At 43.0% G+C, this 21,701-nt stretch overlaps 1 protein-coding gene across 1 annotated transcript; it reads right to left on the bottom strand.

The window, feature by feature from the left end:
• Positions 1-123: 123 nt before the first annotated feature.
• On the bottom strand, positions 124-20,476 carry LOC112224779 (cerebellar degeneration-related protein 2-like). The gene is made up of 6 exons (XM_042306064.1): positions 19,951-20,476; positions 5,074-5,186; positions 4,483-4,631; positions 4,195-4,359; positions 3,670-3,877; positions 124-3,433 (listed from the first exon to the last, which is right to left on the bottom strand). Exons 1-6 carry the CDS (start codon positions 20,189-20,191, stop codon positions 2,672-2,674), a joined length of 1,638 nt encoding a protein of 545 aa, XP_042161998.1. The 5' UTR covers positions 20,192-20,476; the 3' UTR covers positions 124-2,671.
• Between the last annotated feature and the right edge of the window lie 1,225 nt (positions 20,477-21,701).

Raw genomic sequence — 21,701 nt, 5'->3', positions numbered from 1 at the left:
GACTCACTTGTGTGCAGCTGCATTAATAATTCCACCAGGCAATTGACGTGAATCAATTAATTAACATTTAGTATACATTTTATAGGCCTATCACCGTAATATAACAATACCAGCCACAAAGAGTCATATTTAAATTCCAATGCTTTAATTGCACAGAGCAGACAAGTTAGTCAATGATACATAATGCCACAACAAGAATGGTTCTTAGTTCAATGAGAGAGAGTTAACGTGGCTTGCTACAATGGCAAACCTATGGTGCCAAAGGCTAACTAATAAGCTAATAAAACTAATAATATGCTCATCTGAATGACAAAGGTTGAGTAGATAGCTAAATAAAAACCAAATATGATTTTCATTCTAAAGATACAGTATATCAATAATACAATCACATATAGGCACCATAGCAGATAAGTGTTATCATGAATCAATGCTCACAGACACACACTAGAATGGAATAAATACACATGTAATAGTAAGTAAATATCCATGTATAAATACGCAAGAAATGAGGAGGCAGAAACATTGTTTTTTCAAAGTGCAATCTGTAAAACATTACAGTACAGAGAAAGCCAAGGAGCCATCAAAGGACAGTCAAATGGTTCCATTTTGGCATTGTTCCCTCTTAGAATATATCAGAACCTTTTCTGTTACCATTACTATGATACAGTGTCCTTATCTTCTTGCCCTGAAGAGCTACAGGGAGTGCAGGCTTTTGTTACAGCCCAGCAGTACAGCTGAATGCTGGGCTGGGGAAAAAGCCTGCACAAACTACTGCCCTCCAGGACCAGGAGTGAACATTGCTATGACAGACTGACAGTAAGCCTCCACAAGACATCATACCCTTTTTCTTCACTCAGCAACACTTGATTGACCCTGAGAGGAAAATAAAACTCCGCTTGGAACTGGTACATTCAACCCATTATAACACTGTGGAGCAAACAAGAAGATGTTTCTGCTTTAAATGATTCTGTTGACTTCTCTTTTCTTTCCTCATTTTGTTCCACTCGACAGCTTTACTTTTACAACGCCACACCAGCATTGATCTCTCGCCAAATGCTGTGGCTGCTATAATAGGTTTGAAGCTTCCGTTGAGTTTAAGACCTTGAGTTAGTTAGCTCTAAGAAATACATACTGTTTCCTGTATACTGCAGGTGCATTGCTGAGTACATTTTCTCCTCCCCATATGGTATGGCATTACAATGTGAGTACATGATTCAAAGTAATGCAACCACTATAACATTCATGATAATAAGGAAAGGTGGTTGGAGTGTTGCTAGCCAAGACAGGGGCATTGCTCCTACTGTACGCTGTAAAGGTGCAATGCAGCAGCAGTAGTGTTAGTGTTTAGTTAGTGAGCTGGGTTAGTGTTAACAGACCAGGTTTAATGGTTAGTAATACTGGTGGTGGTTAGGCTATATAATTATCCATCACTTCCTGTCTAAAGCTACTTTTGTCTAAACAGGCTTAACGTAAAAATGTGTCTTAGGCTTAACGTTACAATTTGCAATACAATCCCAGCGTTCTTTCCCACCGCATTTTGTTTGTAGTGGAGGGTGAAAATCATCAACCCGACAATCAAAAAAACTGCATAAATGGAACGAGACCCCGAAATATTGACATTTTAAAACATCACATTTGACTTGACCATGCGTCAGTTGTACCTTTACCTAATATAGCGAGAGTGTTGATAATGCCCCAGGAAACAGAAAAGACAACCATCTGTTTGGATTGTCTGTTGCATCTTGTCAGTACACAGACTGCAGCTATAGCTAGCGCTAGGCTAGTGGACATACCCAGCCAACTACCATTCAATTCCAGGGTTACAGGAGTCTCTGGGCACTGCTAGAACAAATCTTGACACCCCCACAAACAGAAAATATGAACATTGGTCTTTTTTCAGGATTGCCCCAAGAGTCAATGTGTACCTCGAACCCGGTTCCAGCCCTGTGACATTCTGACAAGACACGAACTGCTTATGTCTCTCCAGACCTGGAAGGTAAGCACCTCTAGAGTATAAAATACAGTACTAAGGTCACGAGTATACAGTCACAGCGCAGTGCAAGACAAGGTCGCAATGTCCTCTGGGCAGAAAGTCATACATTTTCTGTTTCGCTTTTGTTGGCATCTTAAGTTCATTGTTCAGGCGGACAGTAGGCGATATAGGCTGGGGGGGGCACAGCAGGGTCTGAAGGTAGAACCTTGAGTTGACTTGTTATTTGTCCAACATAACTTTTTTGTTTCAGTACAATCCAACGTTTGAAGAACTCAGAGGTCATTGTTGAGGTGGAGAATCAACAGTACTGTTTTTACTGTGAAGCATTGGGTGTTTAGTGCACCTATTCTATCCATGTTTCATGTCCAACGGGCTGTGGGTGACAGGTATCCTACCTGTGAGTTAGCTAGCAACAGAGAGCTGAAAGAATGTGTTCGATCTCCAGGGAAAAGGTAGGCAGGTGCTAATAGCGGATAGCATTATCAGTAGATTGGTTTTAGTAGCATATTGGTCGATTGGTACTTAGTAACAGAAGCAGACAGGAGACCATACCCCATACAGAAGCCTACTCACAAGTGCTACACATCGGTAGTGTATGAGGCATGTTGCCCCCTTACAATCTGAAGCGCTTTAAGCATGAAAAAAGCATTATGCTACCAAGCCAGTCCACTATCATTCTTATTTACTAGACTTGCCAGATTTGCTGGCTTTAGGGGCTTTGGTGGCTTTGGTAGTTTTGATTTCTGTCTTGGTCTTCTGAATACGGGAGAAGATCTCCTTGAACAGAGCCTTATACTCTGGTGTGTTCTGGCCCAGCCGCTTATCCACTGCCTCCACCTGCTTACTGATGCTCTCCATGGCCTCGGGGGTGGAGGGGGACTCGGTGGGGGTGGGCGGGGGTGCAGGGGTGGAGCCCATGGCGCAATCCTTCATGGAGGGGTCCCTGGAGACGGGGCGCGAGGTCTGCACCCCTGTGTGACACATGGACTCCTCGTGGCGCCGGCACTTCCCTAACAGCTCCTCGTACTTCTCCAGCAGAGCGTGGTACTGCTCGTCCACCTCCCTCAGGATGGACATCCCTCTCTTACGGACGCTGTTGGCGTGGATCGCGTAGCTCCCTCTTCTCCTCCCGGATGCGTCCCTGGCCACGATGGCGTTCAGCGCCGTGTCGCTGCAGCTCTTCCTGACGGGGCTGGAGGCAGGTAACGACTCTCCGCTTAAGCCTCCTCCCCCCTCGCCCTCATCCCTGATCCCTCCACCCACTTCTCCTCCCTCCCCCTCCATGGTGTCTGTTTCGGGGGTGTTATTGAGGAGGGTCTGGGTGAAGCCCACGCCGTCGTCCTCGCTGCAAAGGAGGAGGGTCCTCGCCCGTCGGAGCTGCTGGAGTTCCTGGAGCTCTGACTCTAGTTCATGGATCCGTACCTGGCAGCTCTCCGCACCCTGTCAATCAATAAGTCAACGAGTCAATCAGTCAGTCAGTCAATAAACCAATCAATATTTGTATTCTCCCAGAAAAGAGGGAAAATAAGGTAACTCTGCTATATTTGAATCAGGAAAAAATATGAAAAAGAACATTCGTTGGATTCAACAAACGTAGTCGAACATGAAACCATAAAAAAAACTTGAGGCACTCATTTTGGAAGATTAAATGGAGTGAAAATAGGAGTGATTCTGACCTGCACGCGTGTCTCCAGACGAGAGAACTCCCCCAGGAGGACGTGACACTCTCTCTCTGCGCCCTCCCTGCGACCCCGCTCCGCCCTCACGGCCGAGCGCAGCGCCGACACCGCCTCTCTCAGGCGCTCGTTCTCCTCCTCTGCTGGCTGCCGTTTAGCCTCTGAGGTGAAGCTGTCTGAGCGGCCCACCACAAACCCATCCTCATACCTGACAGACAGACAGACAGACAGACAGACAGACAGACAGACAGACAGACAGACAGACAGACAGACAGACAGACAGACAGACAGACAGACAGACAGACAGACAGACAGAGATAGAGACACACAGATACACACAATATGAGCTAACTTACTTACACCTGCCAGATAGAGAGTCAAGCATCCACCTACAAAGCTCCTCTAACATAGTCTGGGGACCTTGAGATCCAGTAAACAAAGATTTGAGTGTGATTGCTTAGCTAAATAAACATTGTTGAGTAGGCTACTGAACAAAGGGAGCGGTAGGAGGCTATTAGCCCTCACTTTGGTGCGGTGCAGAGTTCCCTAAGGCAAGGGAAGGAGGCGATGGTCTTGCGTCTCTCCCTCTTCTCCCTCCGGACCCTAAGCTGCTCCAGGGAGTGGAGCTGTTCCACCTGCCCAGAGAGAGACTCCACCTGAGTCTGTAGGGTCTCGATGGTCCCTGTCAACCTGCGAGAACCAGGGAAGAGAGAAAGGGGGGTTAGTGTGTGTGTGCGTGTGTGTGTGTGTGTGTGTGTGTGTGTGTGTGTGTGTGTGTGTGTGTGTGTGTGTGTGTGTGTGTGAGACACTGACCTCTCTATCTTGTGCTGCGAGGCCTTGCTGTCCAGAACCAGTTTATGGTTGGTGAGCTCCAGTTCTCTGGCTGTCCCGTCTAGCTGCTCGTACACCTTAGCATGCTGCTCATTCATTTCCCTCAGCACCTCAAGCTGCTTAACCAGGTACTGCACAGAGACACACATACTGGATGTTTATATCCTGTACACACATATACCTACATACACACGTGATCATAAACAGAGGAACATTTTGGGGTCATGGTCCCCTACCCAATCCTAACCGGAGCCATTAGGGGGATGGATACTTTCTGACCATAGTATCACTGGTTAAGGGGGACACTTCTATCCACTCCGCTGCCTATGGTACTCTGTTAACTCTAAAACCCCTTGGTTGTGAACAGTGAACCATTTCAATGGGGTGATGTACTGCTATATTGAGATCAGCCAGCAGAGCCAACTTCCTGCATCACCTGACTTTGCTCAGTCAGAGGGACAGGTCGGTTGTTATCCAATCTACACCTTACTTATATAAGGAGTTGGGGTTACGTTAGAGTTTGGTCTATTGAGATGCATCCATGGAGCTGTTGACACTTGGCCCTCGTCTTACCTCGATCTCCTGCACCTGCTCCTCATTGGTGATGTATATCTGCTGTAGAGAATCCTCCAGCTCCTTGTTCCTCTCCAACAGAGTCTTCCCCAGCTCTGCCGCCAAGTGGAGGTCTAGAGAGGGAGGGAGGGAGGGAGGGAGGGAGGGAGGGAGGGAGGGAGGGAGGGAGGGAGGGAGGGAGGGAGGGGAGACAGAGATGAGTGATGGAGAGGGCCATGGGAGATGGAGAGGGAGATAGATTAGAGGGAGCGAGGGGGAGAGATGGTTTGTTTTGAGAGCTCAGCTGTAACAAATGATCTAAATAAGACAGCATTAGGAAGAGGTTTCTCTTTGCTAGTCAGATGGAACCAAATCTATGAGTGATGTCAGTGAAGATACAAAATATAGAATTTCAGTCTGCACTGGTCCGCATGACAGCCACAGCAGAACACATAGTTCCTACGGTAACAGGTTTTAATCTACGATCATTATGATGCACCGAGCCATTTTCAGCAGGGTTTTAAGAACAGCTGCAAGCAGGACAATCAAACATCAAAACATTCCTCCTGAGATACACAGAGATAAACAAGATCATCCTGGACCTAGATAGAAGAGAGGGAGACAAAGAAAGAGGGACTGAGAGAGAGAGAGAGAGAGAGAGAGAGAGAGAAAGGGCGTATTCAGGAGAGAGAATGATAAAAATTAAAAGAGCCCATCTAGGCACCATGTCTCTCTCTCTAAAGATTTATTTCCTCTATTTTTACCCTTGTGTCTCTGTCAGTGAACGTCACTGATATGTGTGCCAAGTTCAAAAGACAATACACCACCGCTCCATAGAAACTATACGACAGAAAGAGGTTCTGTAGTCTCTCTGCAGTGGGGTGGAGGAGGTGTGAATGTGTAGAAAGTGACGCGATATGAAATTGAGTGTGGGCTCAAATGAAAACGTCTAGTCGCGTTCCACCTGGAACAGAGTTGTTAACCACTGTTCTAGTAGTGTAACAATAAATGGCATTGACATTCAGTCTAGACAGAGAATCCTACTCTCTCTCTCATTTAATGAAATCATACTCTGAACAAAAATAGAAATGCAACATGTAAAGTGTTGGTCCCATGATTCATGAGCTGAAATAACATTTTCCATAAGCACAAAAAGCACATTTCTTTCAAATGTTTTATATCCCTGTTAGTGAGTGTTTCTCCTTTGCCAAGATAATGTATCCACCTGAAAGGTGTGGCATATCAAGAAGCTGATTAAACAGCATGATCGTTACACAGGTGCACATTGTGCTGGGGACAATAAAAGGGCACACTAAAATGTACACAATTGCCACCGATGTCACAAGTTTTGAGGGGCCGTGCAATTGGCATGCAGACGGCAGGAATGGCCACCAGCAATGTTGCCAGAAAATGTCATATTCATTTCTTTGAAGAAAGCCAGTATGAGGGTTTGCATTCAGGAATGCATTTCAATTAACAGGTGTGCCTTGTTCAAAGTTAATTTGTGGAATTTATTTCCTTCTTAATGCGTTTGAGCCAATCAGTTCTGTTGTGACAAGGTAGGTGGGGTGTACAGAAAATAGCCCTATTTGGTAAAAGACCAAGTCCATATTATGGCATAAACAGATCAAATAAGCAAAGAAAATGACAGTCCATCATCATCATCATGATGGACTGTCATTTCTATTTGCTTATTTGAGATGTTCTTGCCATAATATTGACTTGGTCTTTTACCAAATAGTGCTATCTTCTGTATACCACCCCTACTGTCACTTTCTGACCTTAGTTCCTTTGTTATGTCTTTGTTTTAGTATGGTCAGGGCGTGAGTTGGGGTGGGTAGTCTGTTCTTTTTTCTGTTGTGTTTATGTGTTTGGACTGGTATGGTTCTCAATCAGAGGCAGGTGTCGTTCGTTGTCTCTGATTGAGAATCATACTTAGGTAGCCTTTTCCCACCTGTGTTTTGTGGGTGATTATTTTCTGTCTAGTGTTTTCTGCACCTTTCAGGACTGTTTCGGTTTTCGTTTATTTCACATTGTTATTTTGTATTTTCAGTGTTCAGTCAATAAACATCATGAACACATACCACGCTGCGCATTGGTCCAACATTTCTTACTCCTCGTCAGAGGAGGACGAAGAATTCCGTTACACCTACATTGTCATAAAATAACTGATAGGCTCAAATGCATTAAGAAGGAAAGGAAATTCCACAAATTAACTTTTTACAAGGCAGACCTGTTAACTGAAATGGTTGAAAGAATGCCAAGAGTATGCAAAGCTGTCATCAAGGCAATGGGTGGCTACTTTAAAGAATCTCAAATATAAAATATATTTTTATTTGTTTAACACTTTTTTGTTTACTACATGATTCCATATGTATTATTTCATCGTTTTGATGTCTTCACTATTATTCTACAATGTAGAACATAGTAAAAATAAATAAAAACCTTGGAATGAGTAGGTGTGTCCAAACATTTTACTGGTACTGTATATAAAGAAATATATTTTAAATGTAACCATCATTTTGTTTTTGAAAATTTGGCAGTACGTCCAACTGGCCTCACAACGGCAGACCACGTGGAACCACGCCAGCCCAGGACCGCCACATCTGGGTTCTTCACCTGGGGGATTGTCTGAGACCAGCCACCCGGACAGCTGATGAAACTGTGAGTTTGAACATCTGAAGAATTTCTGCACAAACTGTCAGAAACCTCTCAGGGAAGCTCATTTGCGTGCTCATCGTCCTCACCAGGGTCTTGACCTGACTGCAGTTCGGCGTCGTAACCGACTTCAGTGGGCAACTGCTCACCTTTGATGGCCACTAGTGTGTTCTTCCTGGATAAATCCTGATTTAAACTGTACTGGGTAGATGGCATACAGCATAGTGTGTATGTCGTCGTGTGAGCCAGCGGATTGCTGATGTCAATGTTGTGACCAGAGTGCCCCATGGTGGGAGTTGGGTTATGGTATGGGCAGGCATAAGCTACGGACAACGAACACAATTGCATTTTATTGATGGCAATTTGACTGCACAGAGATATCGTGACGAGATCCTGAGGCCCATTGTCGTGCCATTCATCTGCCGCCATCAGCTCATGTTTCATGCAAAGCCCCATGTCACAAGGATCTGTACACAATTCCTGGAAGCTGACTCACCAGACATGTCACCCGTTGAGCATGTTTGTGATTCTCTGGATCAACGTGTACGACAGCGTGTTCCAGTTCACCCCAAGATCCAGCAACTTAGCACAGCCAATGAAGAGGAGTGGGACAACATTCACAGGGCACAATCAACAGCCTGATCAACTCTATGCGAAGGAGATGTGTCGCTGCATGAGACAAATGGTGGTCGCAAATGGTGATCACAAACCAGTCATGTGGATTCCACTGGTTTTCTGATCCACACCCCTAACTTTTCTTTAAGGTATCCGTGACTAACAAATGCATATTTGTATTCCCAGTCATGTGGAATCCATAGCCTAGGGCCAAACGAATGTATTTCAATTGACTGATTTCTTTATATGAACTGTAACTCAGTAAAATATTTGAAACTGTTGCATGTTCCGTTTATATTTTTGATCAGTATAGTTAGTCTGTTGCGGAGTGGGGGGAAAAAACTAAATGAGAGATATTGAAAGTGATGTGGGGCCATTGGGGGCCCACCCAAACAGGAGTGGGCTGCACTGCATTCTGATTTCAGAGTGAGTCAGCAGGATACATTGTCTATATTTTCATGTCTGACTCAGCAGCGAGATGTGTTTTGGGACCTGTGGCCATATCTGAGATGGAAAACACACAACAGCTCGATGGGAATATAATCACTCTCAATGGAGAGACTGAGCTGAGCTGACAACAAGGTTGAGGAGAATGATGCACGCTGTGATTACTGATCAATACTCCAATCGATCGATAACAAACGTTCATTCTACTAATCTGACCTTCCATGAGATGATATACTGTATGTTTATTGTTTTTAAGAGCGTCCAGAAACAGAAAGAACAGGCACAAATTTGCAACATAATGCACAAATTGGATTTTTAACATATAACACAAATTGCAACATTTGTATTAGAGGTCGACTGATTATGATTTTTCAACACCGATACCGATACCGATTATTGGAGGACCAAAAAAAGCCGATACCGATTAATTGGCAGATTTTTTGCATTTATTTGTAATAATGAACACTTATTTTATGTTACGGTTTTCTTCGGGTGAAAGAGAGTCGGACCAAAATGCAGCGTGGTTAGTTCGATACATCTTTAATGAAGACAAACCACGAACAATACAAAAACAATAAACGTAACGTGAAAACCGAAACAGCCTAAACTGGTGCAAACTAACACAGAGACAGGAACAATCACCCACGAAACACTCAAAGAATATGGCTGCCTAAATATGGTTCCCAATCAGAGACAACGAGAATCACCTGCCTCTGATTGAGAACAGCCTCAGGCAACCATAGACTTTGCTAGAACACCCCACTAAGCCACAATCCCAAAACCTACAAAAAAACCAATACACAAACACACCACAAAATAAACCCATGTCACACCCTGGCCTGACCAAATAAATAAAGAAAACACAAAATACTAAGAACAGGGCGTGACATTTTAACTTAAAATAATACATCAATAAAATCAATTTAGCCTCAAATAAATAATGAAACATGTTCAATTTGGTTTAAATCATGCAAAAACAAAGTGTTTGGAGAAGAAAGTAAAAGTGCAATATGTGCCATGTAAGAAAGTTTAACGTTTAAGTTCCTTGCTCAGAACATGAGAACATATGAAAGCTGGTGGTTCCTTTAAACATGAGTCTTCAATATTCCCAGGTAAGAAGTTTTAGGTTGTAGTTATTATAGGAATTATAGGACTATTTTTCTCTATACCATTTGTATTTCATTAACCTTTGACTATTGGATGTTCTTATAGGCACTTTAGTATTGCCAGTGTAACAGTATAGCTTCCGTCCCTCTCCTCGCCCCTACCTGGGCTCAAACCAGGAACACATCGACAACAGCCACCCTTGAAGCAGCGTTACCCATACAGAGCAAGGGGAACAACCACTCCAAGTCTCAGAGAGAGTGACGTTTGAAACGCTATTAGCATGCACCCCGCTAACTAGCTAGCCATTTCACATCGGTTACACCAATCTAATCTCGGGAGTTGATTGGCTTGAAGTCATAAACAGCGCAATGCTTGAAGCATTGTGAAGAGCTGCTGGCAAAAAGCACGAAAGTGCTGTTTGAATGAATGCTTATGAGCCTGCTGCTGCCTACCACCACTCAGTCAGACTGCTCTATCAAATAATAGACTTAATTATAACACACAGAAATACGAGCCTTAGGTCATTAATATGGTAAAAATCCGGAAACTATCATCTCGAAAACAAGACGTTTATTCTTTCAGTGAAATACGGAACCGTTCCGTATTTTATCTAAATATCAATAAGTCTAAATATTCCTGTTGCATTGCACAACCTTCAATGTTATGTCATAATTACATAATTACATAATTAGCCGCCCAAACTGTTGCATATACCCTGACTCTGCGTGCAATGAACGCAAGAGAAGTGACACAATTTCACCTGGTTAATATTGCCTGCTAACCTGGATTTCTTTTAGCTAAATATGCAGGTTTAAAAATATATACTTCTGCATATTGATTTTAAGTAAGGCATTGATGTTTATGGTTAAGGCACACATTGGCGCAACAACAGTCCTTTTTCGCGAATATGCACCACATCGATTATATACAACGCAGGACACGCTAGATAAACTAGTAATATCATCAACCATGTGTAGTTAACTAGTGATTATGATTGATTGTTTTTTATAAGTTAAGTTTAATGCTTGCTAGCAACTTACCTTGGCTTACTGCACTCACGTAACAGGCAGGCTCCTCGTGAAGCAGGTGGTTTCTGTACAGCACTTTGAGATATCAGCTGATGTACGAAGGGTATATAAATAAATTTGATTTCATTTGATTTGATAGAGCGTTGGACTAGTTAACTGTAAGGTTGCAAGATTGAATCCCCGAGCTAACAAGGTAAAAATCTGTCCTTCTGCCCCTGAACAAGGCAGTTAACCCACCGTTCCTAGGCCGTCATTGAAAATAAGAATGTGTTCTTAACTGACTTGCCTAGTTAAATAAAGATTAAATAAAGGCGTAAAAAAAAATGTTTTTAAATTGCCGCCCAAAAATACAGATTTCCGATTGTTATGAAAACTTTAAATCGGCCCTAATTAATCGGCCATTCCAATTAATCGGTCGACCTTTAATTTGTATGGTATCATATCAATTGCAACCAACCCATTTAATAGGGAGTGCCGCTTCCAGGCAGCCACTGCAGAGTAATGTGGTAAAATGTTAGAAATTCTTGTTTTTTATAGTTTTTTGTTTGTTTGTCGCACTGCATACTTTCCTGCTCTTCTAACGGATTAAGGCTCTGATGACGATGGATTGTACAAACATTTTGGAATACTCGTCACATTTTCTACAGATTTACAAAACAAACATGCACCTCCACTAGCACCACAATCGAAGGTAACAGACCTAAAACACATCAAAAACACAATCTCTCACGTGAATGCAGAGTTCTAAGTGAATTATGTGATGTCACAAAAACGTCCAGAAACGTCCCAGAGGCTCTGAATGTGCTTGTTGGTAAAGATCATTGATAAACAAAGTGGATTGAATTTGAACTGCTTCTTCAGTCAGTAAATGCAGACATTGTATATGTCACTGAAACATGTTGCACACACATCATTTTGTTCCAGCGCTTGCTTTTCAACGATGCTGTTTCCTCTCTCTTGTTGCCCTGTCTTGTCCTGTCTTGCCTCAATTAAACTAATGAGGAGAAAAGCAGGCTGCTGCCAGCTGCCCCTCAGCATGGTATAATACACAGACCTGCCTGCTGCACTCCCAGCTAAATGAACTCCTGTGGGGCCTTTGCTACTACACAGGTACCACGGAATGGGCTTTAACACTTTGAGGACTATGGACATCATATTCAATCCTTTGTTAAACATTGGTTAAACTTAACCAATTTGTGGATTCCACAAATTTAACCAATTTTTATTTCATGACTGCTAATTACCATTCCAATATAAAATCTATGGTCAATTCAATCCATTCTGAATGATAGCATCCAGGAAGAGAACACTAAGTCACTCCCCAAAGGGTTAAACTCGCTAACAATATTTATATGTTTGTGTATATGTATGTATATTTATACATTTGTGGGTATGTATGTATGTGTATATGTACATAAAGTGCCTTTGGAAAGTATTCAGACCCCTTGACTTTTTCCACATTTTGTTACATTACTGCCTTATTCTAAAATGGATTAAATACAACAATACAACAATCTACACAATCCCCATAATGACAAAGAAAAAACATAGTTTTTAGAAATGTTTGCTAATTTATTAAACACAAAAAACAGAAATACCTTATTTACATAAGTAAGTATTCAGACCCTTTGCTATGAGACTCGAAATTGAGCTCAGGTGCATGCTGTTTCCATTGATCATCCTTGAGATGTTTCTACATCTTGATTGGAGTCCATTTGTGGTAAATTCTTTAGATTGGACATGATTCGGAAAGGCACACAGCAGTCTATATAAGGTCCCACAGTTGACAGTGCATGTCAGAGCAAAAACCAAGACATGAGGTCAAAGGAATTGTCCGTAGAGCTCCGAGACAGAATTGTGTCAAGGTACAGATCTGGGAAAGAGCACCAAAAAATGTCTGCAGCATTGAAGGTCCCCAAGAACACAGTGGCCTTCATCATTCGTAAATGGAAGACGTGTGGAACCACCAAGACTCTTCCTAGAGCTGGCTGCCCAGCCAAACTGGGCAAGGGGGAGAAGGGCCTTGGTCAGGGAGGTCACTCTGACAGAGCTCTAGAGTCCCTCTGTGGAGATGGGAGAACCTTCCAGAAGTACAACCATCTCTGCAGCACTCCACCAATTATGCCTTTATGGTAGTGGCCAGATGGAAGCCACTCCTCAGTAAAAGGCACATGACAGCCCGCTTGGAGTTTGCCAAAAGGCACCTAAAGATTCTCAGAACATGAGAAACAAGATTGAGAAACCAAGATTGAACTCTCTGTGCTGAATGCCAAGCGTCACGTCTGGAGGAAACCTGGCACCGACCCTACGGTGAATGATGGATGTTTTTCAGCGGCAGGGACTGGAAGACATTTCAGGATCAAGATCCTTGATGAAAGCCTTCTCCAGAGCGCTCAGGATCTCAGACTAGGTCGAAGGTTCACCTTCTAACAGGACAACGACCCTAAGCATACAGCCAAGACAACGCAGGAGTGGCTTCGGGACGAATCTCTGAATGTCCTTGAGTGGCTCAACCAGAGTCCAGACTTGAACCCGATCGATCATCTCTGGAGAGACCTGCAAATAGCTGTGCAGCAACGCTCCCCATTCAACCTGACAGAGCTTGAGAGGATCTGCAAAGAATGAGAGAAACTCCCCAAATACAGCTGTGCCAAGCTTGTAACGTCATACCAAAGAAGACTTGAGGCTGTAATCGCTGCCAAAGGTGCTTCAACAAAGTGCCGAGTAAAGGGTCTGAATACTTATGTAAATGTGATATTTCAATGTCTAAAAACCAGTTTTTGCTTTGTCATTATGGGGTATTGTGTGTAGATTGATGAGGGAAAAAACAATTTAATACATTTTAGAATAATGCTGTAACGTAACAAAATGTGGAAAAAGTCAAGGGGTCTGAATACTTTCCGAAGGCACTGTATATAAATATATATATTTACAAAAATAAATATGGGGGATTGGAAATGATGCAGACAATTACATTGATGGAAGCTACAATCTATCTGCAATATTAAAGCTAATCTACCCCCTGCATTCATTTACTTTTTAAATTAATGAGGAGGCTGCTTCAATCATAGAAATAGAATCTCTAGTTATGTGGCTTCAGTGCTGTCCCACTGCTCGGTTCGAATAAGGCAGTCTGAAAAAATAATAGTGTCGAATAGAATAGGGCTTGTTAAAATGTGGCTAAGGGAACATTATAGAACATAATAAGCCATTTTAGAAAGACATACACTGAGTGTACAAAACATTAGGAACACCTTCTTAATTTGAGTTGCACACCCTTTTGCCCTAAAAACAGTCTCAATTCATCGGGGCAAGGATTACAAGGTGTTGAAAGCGTTCCACAGGGATGCTGGCCCATTTAGACTCCAATGCTTCCAACAGTTGTGCCAAATTGTCTGGATGTCCTCTGGGTGGTGGACCATTCTTGAAACACACGGGAAACTATTGAGCATGAAAACCCCAGAAGCGTTGCAGTTCTTGACACACTCAAACCAGTTTACTTGACACCTACTAACATACCCCGTTCAAAGGCACTTAAATCTTTTGTCTTTCCCATTCACCCTCTGAATGGCACACATACACAGTCCATGTCTCAATTGTCCCAAGGCTTAAAAATCATTCTTTAACCTGTCTCCTCCCCTTCATCTACACTGATTGAAGTGGATTTAACAGGTGACATAAATAAGGGATCATAGCTTTCACCTGGATTCACCTGGTCATGGAAAGAGCAAGTGTTCCTAATGTTTTGTACACTCAGTGTATAAAGACAATATTCCGCCCAAATGTCATAGGATAATATAAAACTATATTTGCTGTAACATGTGGTATGTTAGAGATTTGTTTCAGTTTTCTGCTTCCACAAACAAGGATGCACCACATCTAAAGGGGTAGCAGTATTTAACACAACACGGGATCAGTTTGCTCTGGATGAAATGTTTTGAGAAACTGGGCTAGCATTACTCTCATAAATCCTCTTGTCCTTTATTCCAAGAGGGGAAATTGAATTATGTAAACATGTAAGCTCTGCTGCTGGCCGCTGTACGCCAGATCTCCTAGATTTCAAACAGCAGAACTCAGAACCAAATACTGCCTGGAAAATCCACAGAATCCAATCACTGACCCACTGTTTACGTTCACCATGGTTCACTGCTGTGTGGTATTGGTATCTAACGGAGAGAGAGAGAGAGAGAGAGAGAGAGAGAGAGAGAGAGAAGAGAGAGAAGAGAGAAGAGAGAAGAGAAGAGAAGAGAAGAGAAGAGAAGAGAAGAGAAGAGAAGAGAAGAGAAGAGAAGAGAAGAGAAGAGAAGAGAAGAGAAGAGAGAAGAGAGAAGAGAGAAGAGAAGAGAGAAGAGAAGAGAGGAGAGAGAGAGAGAGAGAGGAGCAAGCACTGTTTCTCAGCACCAAACATCCCAATCAATACCCTCTACAGACCATTGTCTCCAAACAAGGAAACCAGGAAGTCAACTGACGCATGAAGGATGACATCACCACCCAGACTCAGTCACAATGGAATGGATTATGTGTATATCCTGGATATAGTTTTTCCAGGTTTTATTTTTTCATGTTTTAGCAGTATCAGTTACACTGACTGGGGGATGTCTTCTTGAGGGCCTAAGCAGGAGCACACATTGGCTGCATGCATAGCGGAGGGAAATGCTTTTGCAGAGTGAATAGGGTTATATTGTTGTTAGGGTTGTCTCATGAAGTATTATTTGGGTAACTTACCTAAAGAGGGCTGTGGAACTAGCTACTCACACAGTGCCTTTAAGATACAATTCATTTGACTTACATTGTGTATTTTCAACATGCCCTCACCAGGGATTTGAACTCAAAACTTCCTGGTTCACAGCATTCCAGGCTTCCTGCTACGCCAACTTGTCTGTGTCAATGAGTGGCTTCACATGTATTGCTACACTTTTCACTTAAATCTCAGCTCCGCTAAAAGTACACTAAAGATAAAATATTTTAAGGAGTAACAATAAAACAGAGTAATACGCCCAACCAACAGACAACTATTCAGAAAAACCTAAAATTGCTTAAATAAGTCAATTAAAATCAATGATGAGAGAATGATCAGATGAACTAATAATTAAAACAGACATGGTGGTGTAGCAGGAAGATCAGAACACCATAACCCAAAAGGTTCTGAGTTCAAATCCCAGGTGTGGACTTGTTGACAAATAATTGAACATGCACAATGTTATCAAAAATGTAAGTAGGCAATGTTGTACGAATAACTGGTTGCAAGGCACTTTTTAGTTAAGATGCACAAATAATACATTCTAGTTGAATGATCACATGAGACAAGTTGAGCAAAACACATTAAATTGACTGAAGTTTTGCCTACGTTTTCTGAAGTTGGAGCTAAGTTTGGGCCAACAATTTTTTGTTTGGTCAGGTAATACTTTCACCGAAAAGTTGAGTAAACTAAAACGGCTGTGGAACCAGTTACTTAATAAAAATTTGTTGAAACAGCTAGATTTGTGGGTGTTTTTTTACAGTGCAGGCACAAGCAAGCGCGCACACACACACACACACACACACACACACAAACATACTGTACTGTCTGGGTATCAAAGCCACTGTCTGAGCCCTGTCATCAAATCAGTTGGGGCTTAGTGCTGGGGAAGTGTGTGTGTGCCTGCGTTTATGTGTGTGTGCGCGCATGTGTACAGTACAGTGCACTTGTGAAAGGAAACATGCCTGGCTTGAAATATGGCTGTCCTTTTTTAACAGTGAATGTTGTTTTTGGAGGTGGTTATCTCCAATAGGATTCACAGGAATCTGGAAAACATGGCCTCTCCTTGTTTTCTCCTCCTTCTCTCCTTCCTTCTTTCCTTTTCTGCAGATAAGCCGTATAGCAGACCAAACCCTTCCGTATGACTTCACTGCAGTCAATACCACAGAAGGCTCAAATTCTGTATGCAAAGGATTCAACACACGTTTCTGTCTGCAGGATAACAAGGAAACAAACTCTATTTAAAGCCTCAGAGAGGTGGTTGTTGAAGCGTTATTAAATAGCATGTAATACGAGCAGGTGCATGCTATAACAACCCTCTCATCAGATGTAAGTCCAGCCCTGTTAACCAATGGGTCCCAACAGGCCTAAAGACTCAGCTGGTCACATAGCTTCAGCTGAGCACAGAGTTTGGGCTAGAGCAAGCCTTGGTCTGTCTTACTAAGGGTTCCTTACACTCTTAGTAAAAGGGTTTCAAAAGGGTTTTTCGGTTGTCTCCATAGGACAGGGGTGTCAAACTCATTCCGTGGAGAGCCCAGTGTCTGCAGTTTTTTGGTTTTTCCTTTCAATTAAGACCAAGCCAACCAGGAGTGGCGAGTTCTTTACTAATTAGTGACCTTAATTCATCAATCATGTACAGGGGAGGTGCAAATAACCCTCAGACACTCAGCCCTCCGTGGAATGAGTTTGAGACATGTGCCACAGGACAACACTTTTTGGTTCCAGGTAGAACCCTTTTTGGTTCCAACCCAAAAGGGTTCTAGCTGGAACCAAATGCATTCTACCAGGAACCAAAAAAGGATTATTCAAAGGGTTCTCCTATGGGGTCAGCTGAAGAACCCCTGATCATTGATATGTTTTTCTACTCAGTGTTACTATGCATGGTAATGTCTGAGTCTGTGTATTGTAGATGCATCATGTTTGCTGATTCCTTACAGTATAGAACAACAAATAGCCTCGTTGCACCATCAAATGTCTACCTTGCTCAGCATGTAAGTTCTCTTTTTGACCTTAATGTTTTCACCACATCTCATTCTGCCTAAACCCTGTGGCCAAATGGCACCCCTGATGATGGAGCCTGTGCCTAAGTCTGCAGGGTGATCCAACGCCAGCGCTGTGTCCTCCTCTCTGATAGACTGCTGGCACCTCACAGTATCACCACCAGAGGTGAGCTCAGCATTCTGAGCTAACACAAAATACAACACCTGGCACTGCTCTGAGAGGCCAGGAACACTGTGTGACATGGGGCACCGAGAATACAGACTGCACCAGAGAGATGTAGAGCGGGAGGGTGGATGCAGAGAGTGGGAGATACATGGAGAGACATGGGCCTTGTGCTCTTTTTTTTAGCTTTCTCCCTTCTCTCTCATATCTCATTCTGTCGTTATCCTGTAATCTTTTAGTGTCTCTCTTTCCCTCCCGCTCCCTCGTTCTGAGTAATGTGAAGACACATCAGCCTTTATTTTTATCCTCAGGTCTACTGATGTGTCCACACACTCAGTTCCCCCTCCAGCCTCCTCTCCTCTCACAGTGCCAGTGTGTGTGTATCGTGTGTGTATAGTGTGTGTATAGTGTGTCTGTGTGCATGAGGTCAAATCGATAGCAGCATCAAAGCATAACATCATCTCCTCTCAGCCTGTGGCAGATATCCTAATAATTGGAACAAAGAGATGAAGCGATAGAGAGATTATGGATGAGCGTGGAGTGAAAAAGAAAGGGAGCGAGGGAAAAGAGATTGAGAGAGAGGGAGGGTAAGAGCCAGGGAGCAAGGCAGACAGAAAAAGAATCATGGAGTGAGGAAGGGAGCGAGAGAGTAGGGGAGAGATGAAATAGCCCTAAATCTGTCAAGAACTTTGACAAGCTATGATTGGCTACAGCTCAGCAGATACATTATCAGCAGCTTGGGATATTGAATATGCATTTAAATGAGTGTAATTTTAACCTTTATTTAACTAGGCAACTCAGTTAAGAACAAATTCTTATTTACAATGAGGGCCTCCTGTGGAACAGTGGGTTAACTGCCTTGTTCAGTGGCAGAATGACAGATTTTTACCTTGTCAGCTCAGGGATTCAATCCTACATCCTTTCTGTTACTGGCCCAATGCTCTAACCACTAGGCTACCTGCCACCCCGAATGAATGAAGCTTATTGTGCCAACCACATTCAAATTGAATTCAGACTAATAGCGGTTCCGCTGAATTATGGCATTACACAATCTATATAGTACAGTATGAAGGCACAGACGAAGTAGGTTATTATTATGCAAATAGTATGGTCCCATAGAATTTATGTGGAACAGAGGTGATGCACAAGGCCTGGACCGTAGTTGAAAAGGCTACTGCAATAATATCTTTGGGGAATAGCCTAGTGATTGAAAATAGCTATCTACACTATTCCTGTCTGTGTTGGCCCTCATGTATGTTCTTTGTCCCAACCAACCACTTTCTGGTTAAAATGACATGTTCCTTGTTTATTGAATTATGGAGACGTGAACATGACAGTCTACTGGCTGTGAAAGCCACTACATTCTAAAAGGAAAACATAATATGTCATGATTGAATGAGGAAATCAATGCAACCTAATTGACTGCATAAACCAAGTTAAGTGCTATAGGAAGCCCTGCTCTATTCCATTAATGTTGTTATGTTGATGTTGTGAAAAGAGGTAAGAAGATGGGGTTAGAGGTTAAAGTCCCCGAAAGTGTTTGTCAATTTGCATTAGGCTAAAGGCAAATGCTGCCAATGTCAATTAGGCCTACAACATTTTGTGGGACAATGGATGTTAGTGCAAATAAATGCCTTTCAAACACAAACAATGTTTGAGACTTTGCCATAAGCAACCTACAAAGAACAATTGCATTGCATTGATGACAGCCGACATCTATTTCCTTCTATTTATTGTTCCTGTATTACATTGTAATCCATTGTTTACGACCACCAACAGAACACTGTGTCCAGCCAGCATCGTGTATGTGGTTTTTCTTGGCATATGACAACAACCACAGAAGGAAACGGTTTTTACCATCAGCGTCACAAAGGCCCTTGGTATCCATCCCTTCAATGCATTGTTGTCAGAAAGTAGCAAAAGATTCAAGTGCGGTTACACATTTCGATAGCATTTGATATTTTTATTTGTCAAGATGCACGGGCAAATTTAGCATCGCAAGCTGATCTAGAAGCCTTCCGTCATCAAAAAAAGGCCTTTGTTTGAGAAGAACAGCTGAGCTCACCAATAACGAAAAAGTGCATTGACATTGCGGATGCGGCTGGCTGCAAACGGCGGCCCCAGAAATGCGTCGCTACTTACCCGATTCGAGATCTTGCTGGTCGTACCATGGCTCTTCCTCCTCGGTAACAAATTCCTCCATTCCTAGCATCGAAACACGGATACTCCCACCCGCCTTGTCCTGCAGCCCAGAAGAACCTCGGTTACAAACCAGGTCCACAGTCAGACACACACATACACTCACTGTCCCGCCCGCCTCTGGAATAACATTAGCAACTGCCGCCACACGAGAATGAGGAGAGAGCTGTGACGTTAACCGCATCTAGGCAGATGAAGCAGATAAACAAACAACGTGGGTTTATTCTTGGCAGCAGTCACCCAGTCCCACAAAACGCTGCCAAACAACCTTCTCAAGATAGTGGGTCGTTTCACCGTTTTTAAACGAAACACAATAACACACACACGAGAGACTCGAACACCGCTTTAAAACATCACGTCTTAATTGCCCAATTATTGTTTCTTATAGGGGACTTGTTTGGTCTAAAATAAAACTGAATTGTTGACACTTGTGCGTTTTCCCACTCGCTCTCTCTCTCTCTGTCACTCCCACCTCTCTCTCACCCCTGTCCCATCCTGTTACGAAGACCGCTAGAGACAGGCTGTGTAGCCTAGACGTGGCAGATGTCGCAATAGTCTCTCTCCCTTCTCTTCCTGGGGCAAAGCTGTGGTGAATGTAAATGTTGGCCAAATACACATAAACATTAGGCAATGTAGAGACGGTCCATATGGTGTTCATATTTCTCCAAGTGTTCCAGTAGAGGTAGCCACGCTTACAGATTCAAATATTACAATTCTGTTCACTATGATTCCATAAGTGAGTGTAGGCCTACACAGACACTATTTTGCATGCACGGTGCACTACGTGTATGAAATGCATGCATTGAAATACAGCCATTGTAGCTGTGTTGCCTGAGGGCCAATTGAGGAGCAGTGAATCACACTATTGAAGATCATTCACATCGCCCAAATTACCCCCCAGGCAACACAGCAGAGCAGACACTATTTCATTGCAATGCTTGAGTGTCACACATATAGCGCCACTAGGGGGCAATCTTTCACTTCAAGCAACCACCATCAAAACAGTCTATTCAGCTGGATGTGGTTCCGTCTCTCAGGCTCTGAACACTAATTACTCAGTGCACTCTGCCCAATGAAAGCTTTAGCTCTGTGAGTTTCTGTCAGCAGTATTGATAGCGAGAGCCGATCACAGGTAACTCATCTCGCTTAGTGAAAAAAGGAGGATGTCAATAGATCCCAGATGCTGATCTAAGGTCAGTTGTGCGGTTTTCTCCCTAGTATTTGGGGGAGGTGGAGCTGGTCCTAGATCTACGCATACGGGCTACTCCTAGCTCCCTAGTTATCCGTGTGAGAGGGATTGAGTAAAAGGGCTTGGTCACCCCAAGCCAGGGTAAAGACAGGACATATGGTCACAGTGCTGTAAGTATGTCAGGAAGAGATAGATATGTGTTTACTACACAGTATTAGGAATAGAGATCTGAGGATTCTGTCTGTAGGGATGTCACCCTTTAGTTTGCACTAGGTCACAGCATTGGTTGAGAGAGGGGAGCTATATTATTAGATCATCACTGAGCCTACAGTGATACATTCATGGTGGGAAATAACACACATTGCTTTCATTACACAAATCACCCATTTGAATTGCAAAGCTGCTCAGCTCTGGTCTACTGTTGTCAACAAAGCCAGTCTGAATCCAGCTGCTTTGATTTCTAAAGGGAGGGAGGCTGGTTTGAATCAAGTCTTTCTGCTCTCAA

The sequence above is a fragment of the Oncorhynchus tshawytscha genome, linkage group LG25 (genome assembly GCF_018296145.1).
Source record: "Oncorhynchus tshawytscha isolate Ot180627B linkage group LG25, Otsh_v2.0, whole genome shotgun sequence".
Taxonomy (NCBI): domain Eukaryota; kingdom Metazoa; phylum Chordata; class Actinopteri; order Salmoniformes; family Salmonidae; genus Oncorhynchus; species Oncorhynchus tshawytscha.
The sequence above is the reverse complement of the archived record's forward strand: the minus strand, read 5'-3'. Positions and strand labels throughout refer to the sequence as shown.

Excerpts from the sequence above, each read along its gene's own strand:
- LOC112224779 (XM_042306064.1), bottom strand. The coding sequence starts at position 20,191 with ATGCGGTTAACGTCACAGCTCTCTCCTCATTCTCGTGTGGCGGCAGTT. Across the intron at positions 4,632-5,073 it reads AGCAGGTGCAGGAGATCGAG|TACCTGGTTAAGCAGCTTGA; the intron begins GTAAGACGAGGG and ends GTCTCTGTGCAG. Across the intron at positions 4,360-4,482 it reads TCGCAGCACAAGATAGAGAG|GTTGACAGGGACCATCGAGA; the intron begins GTCAGTGTCTCA and ends TGGTTCTCGCAG.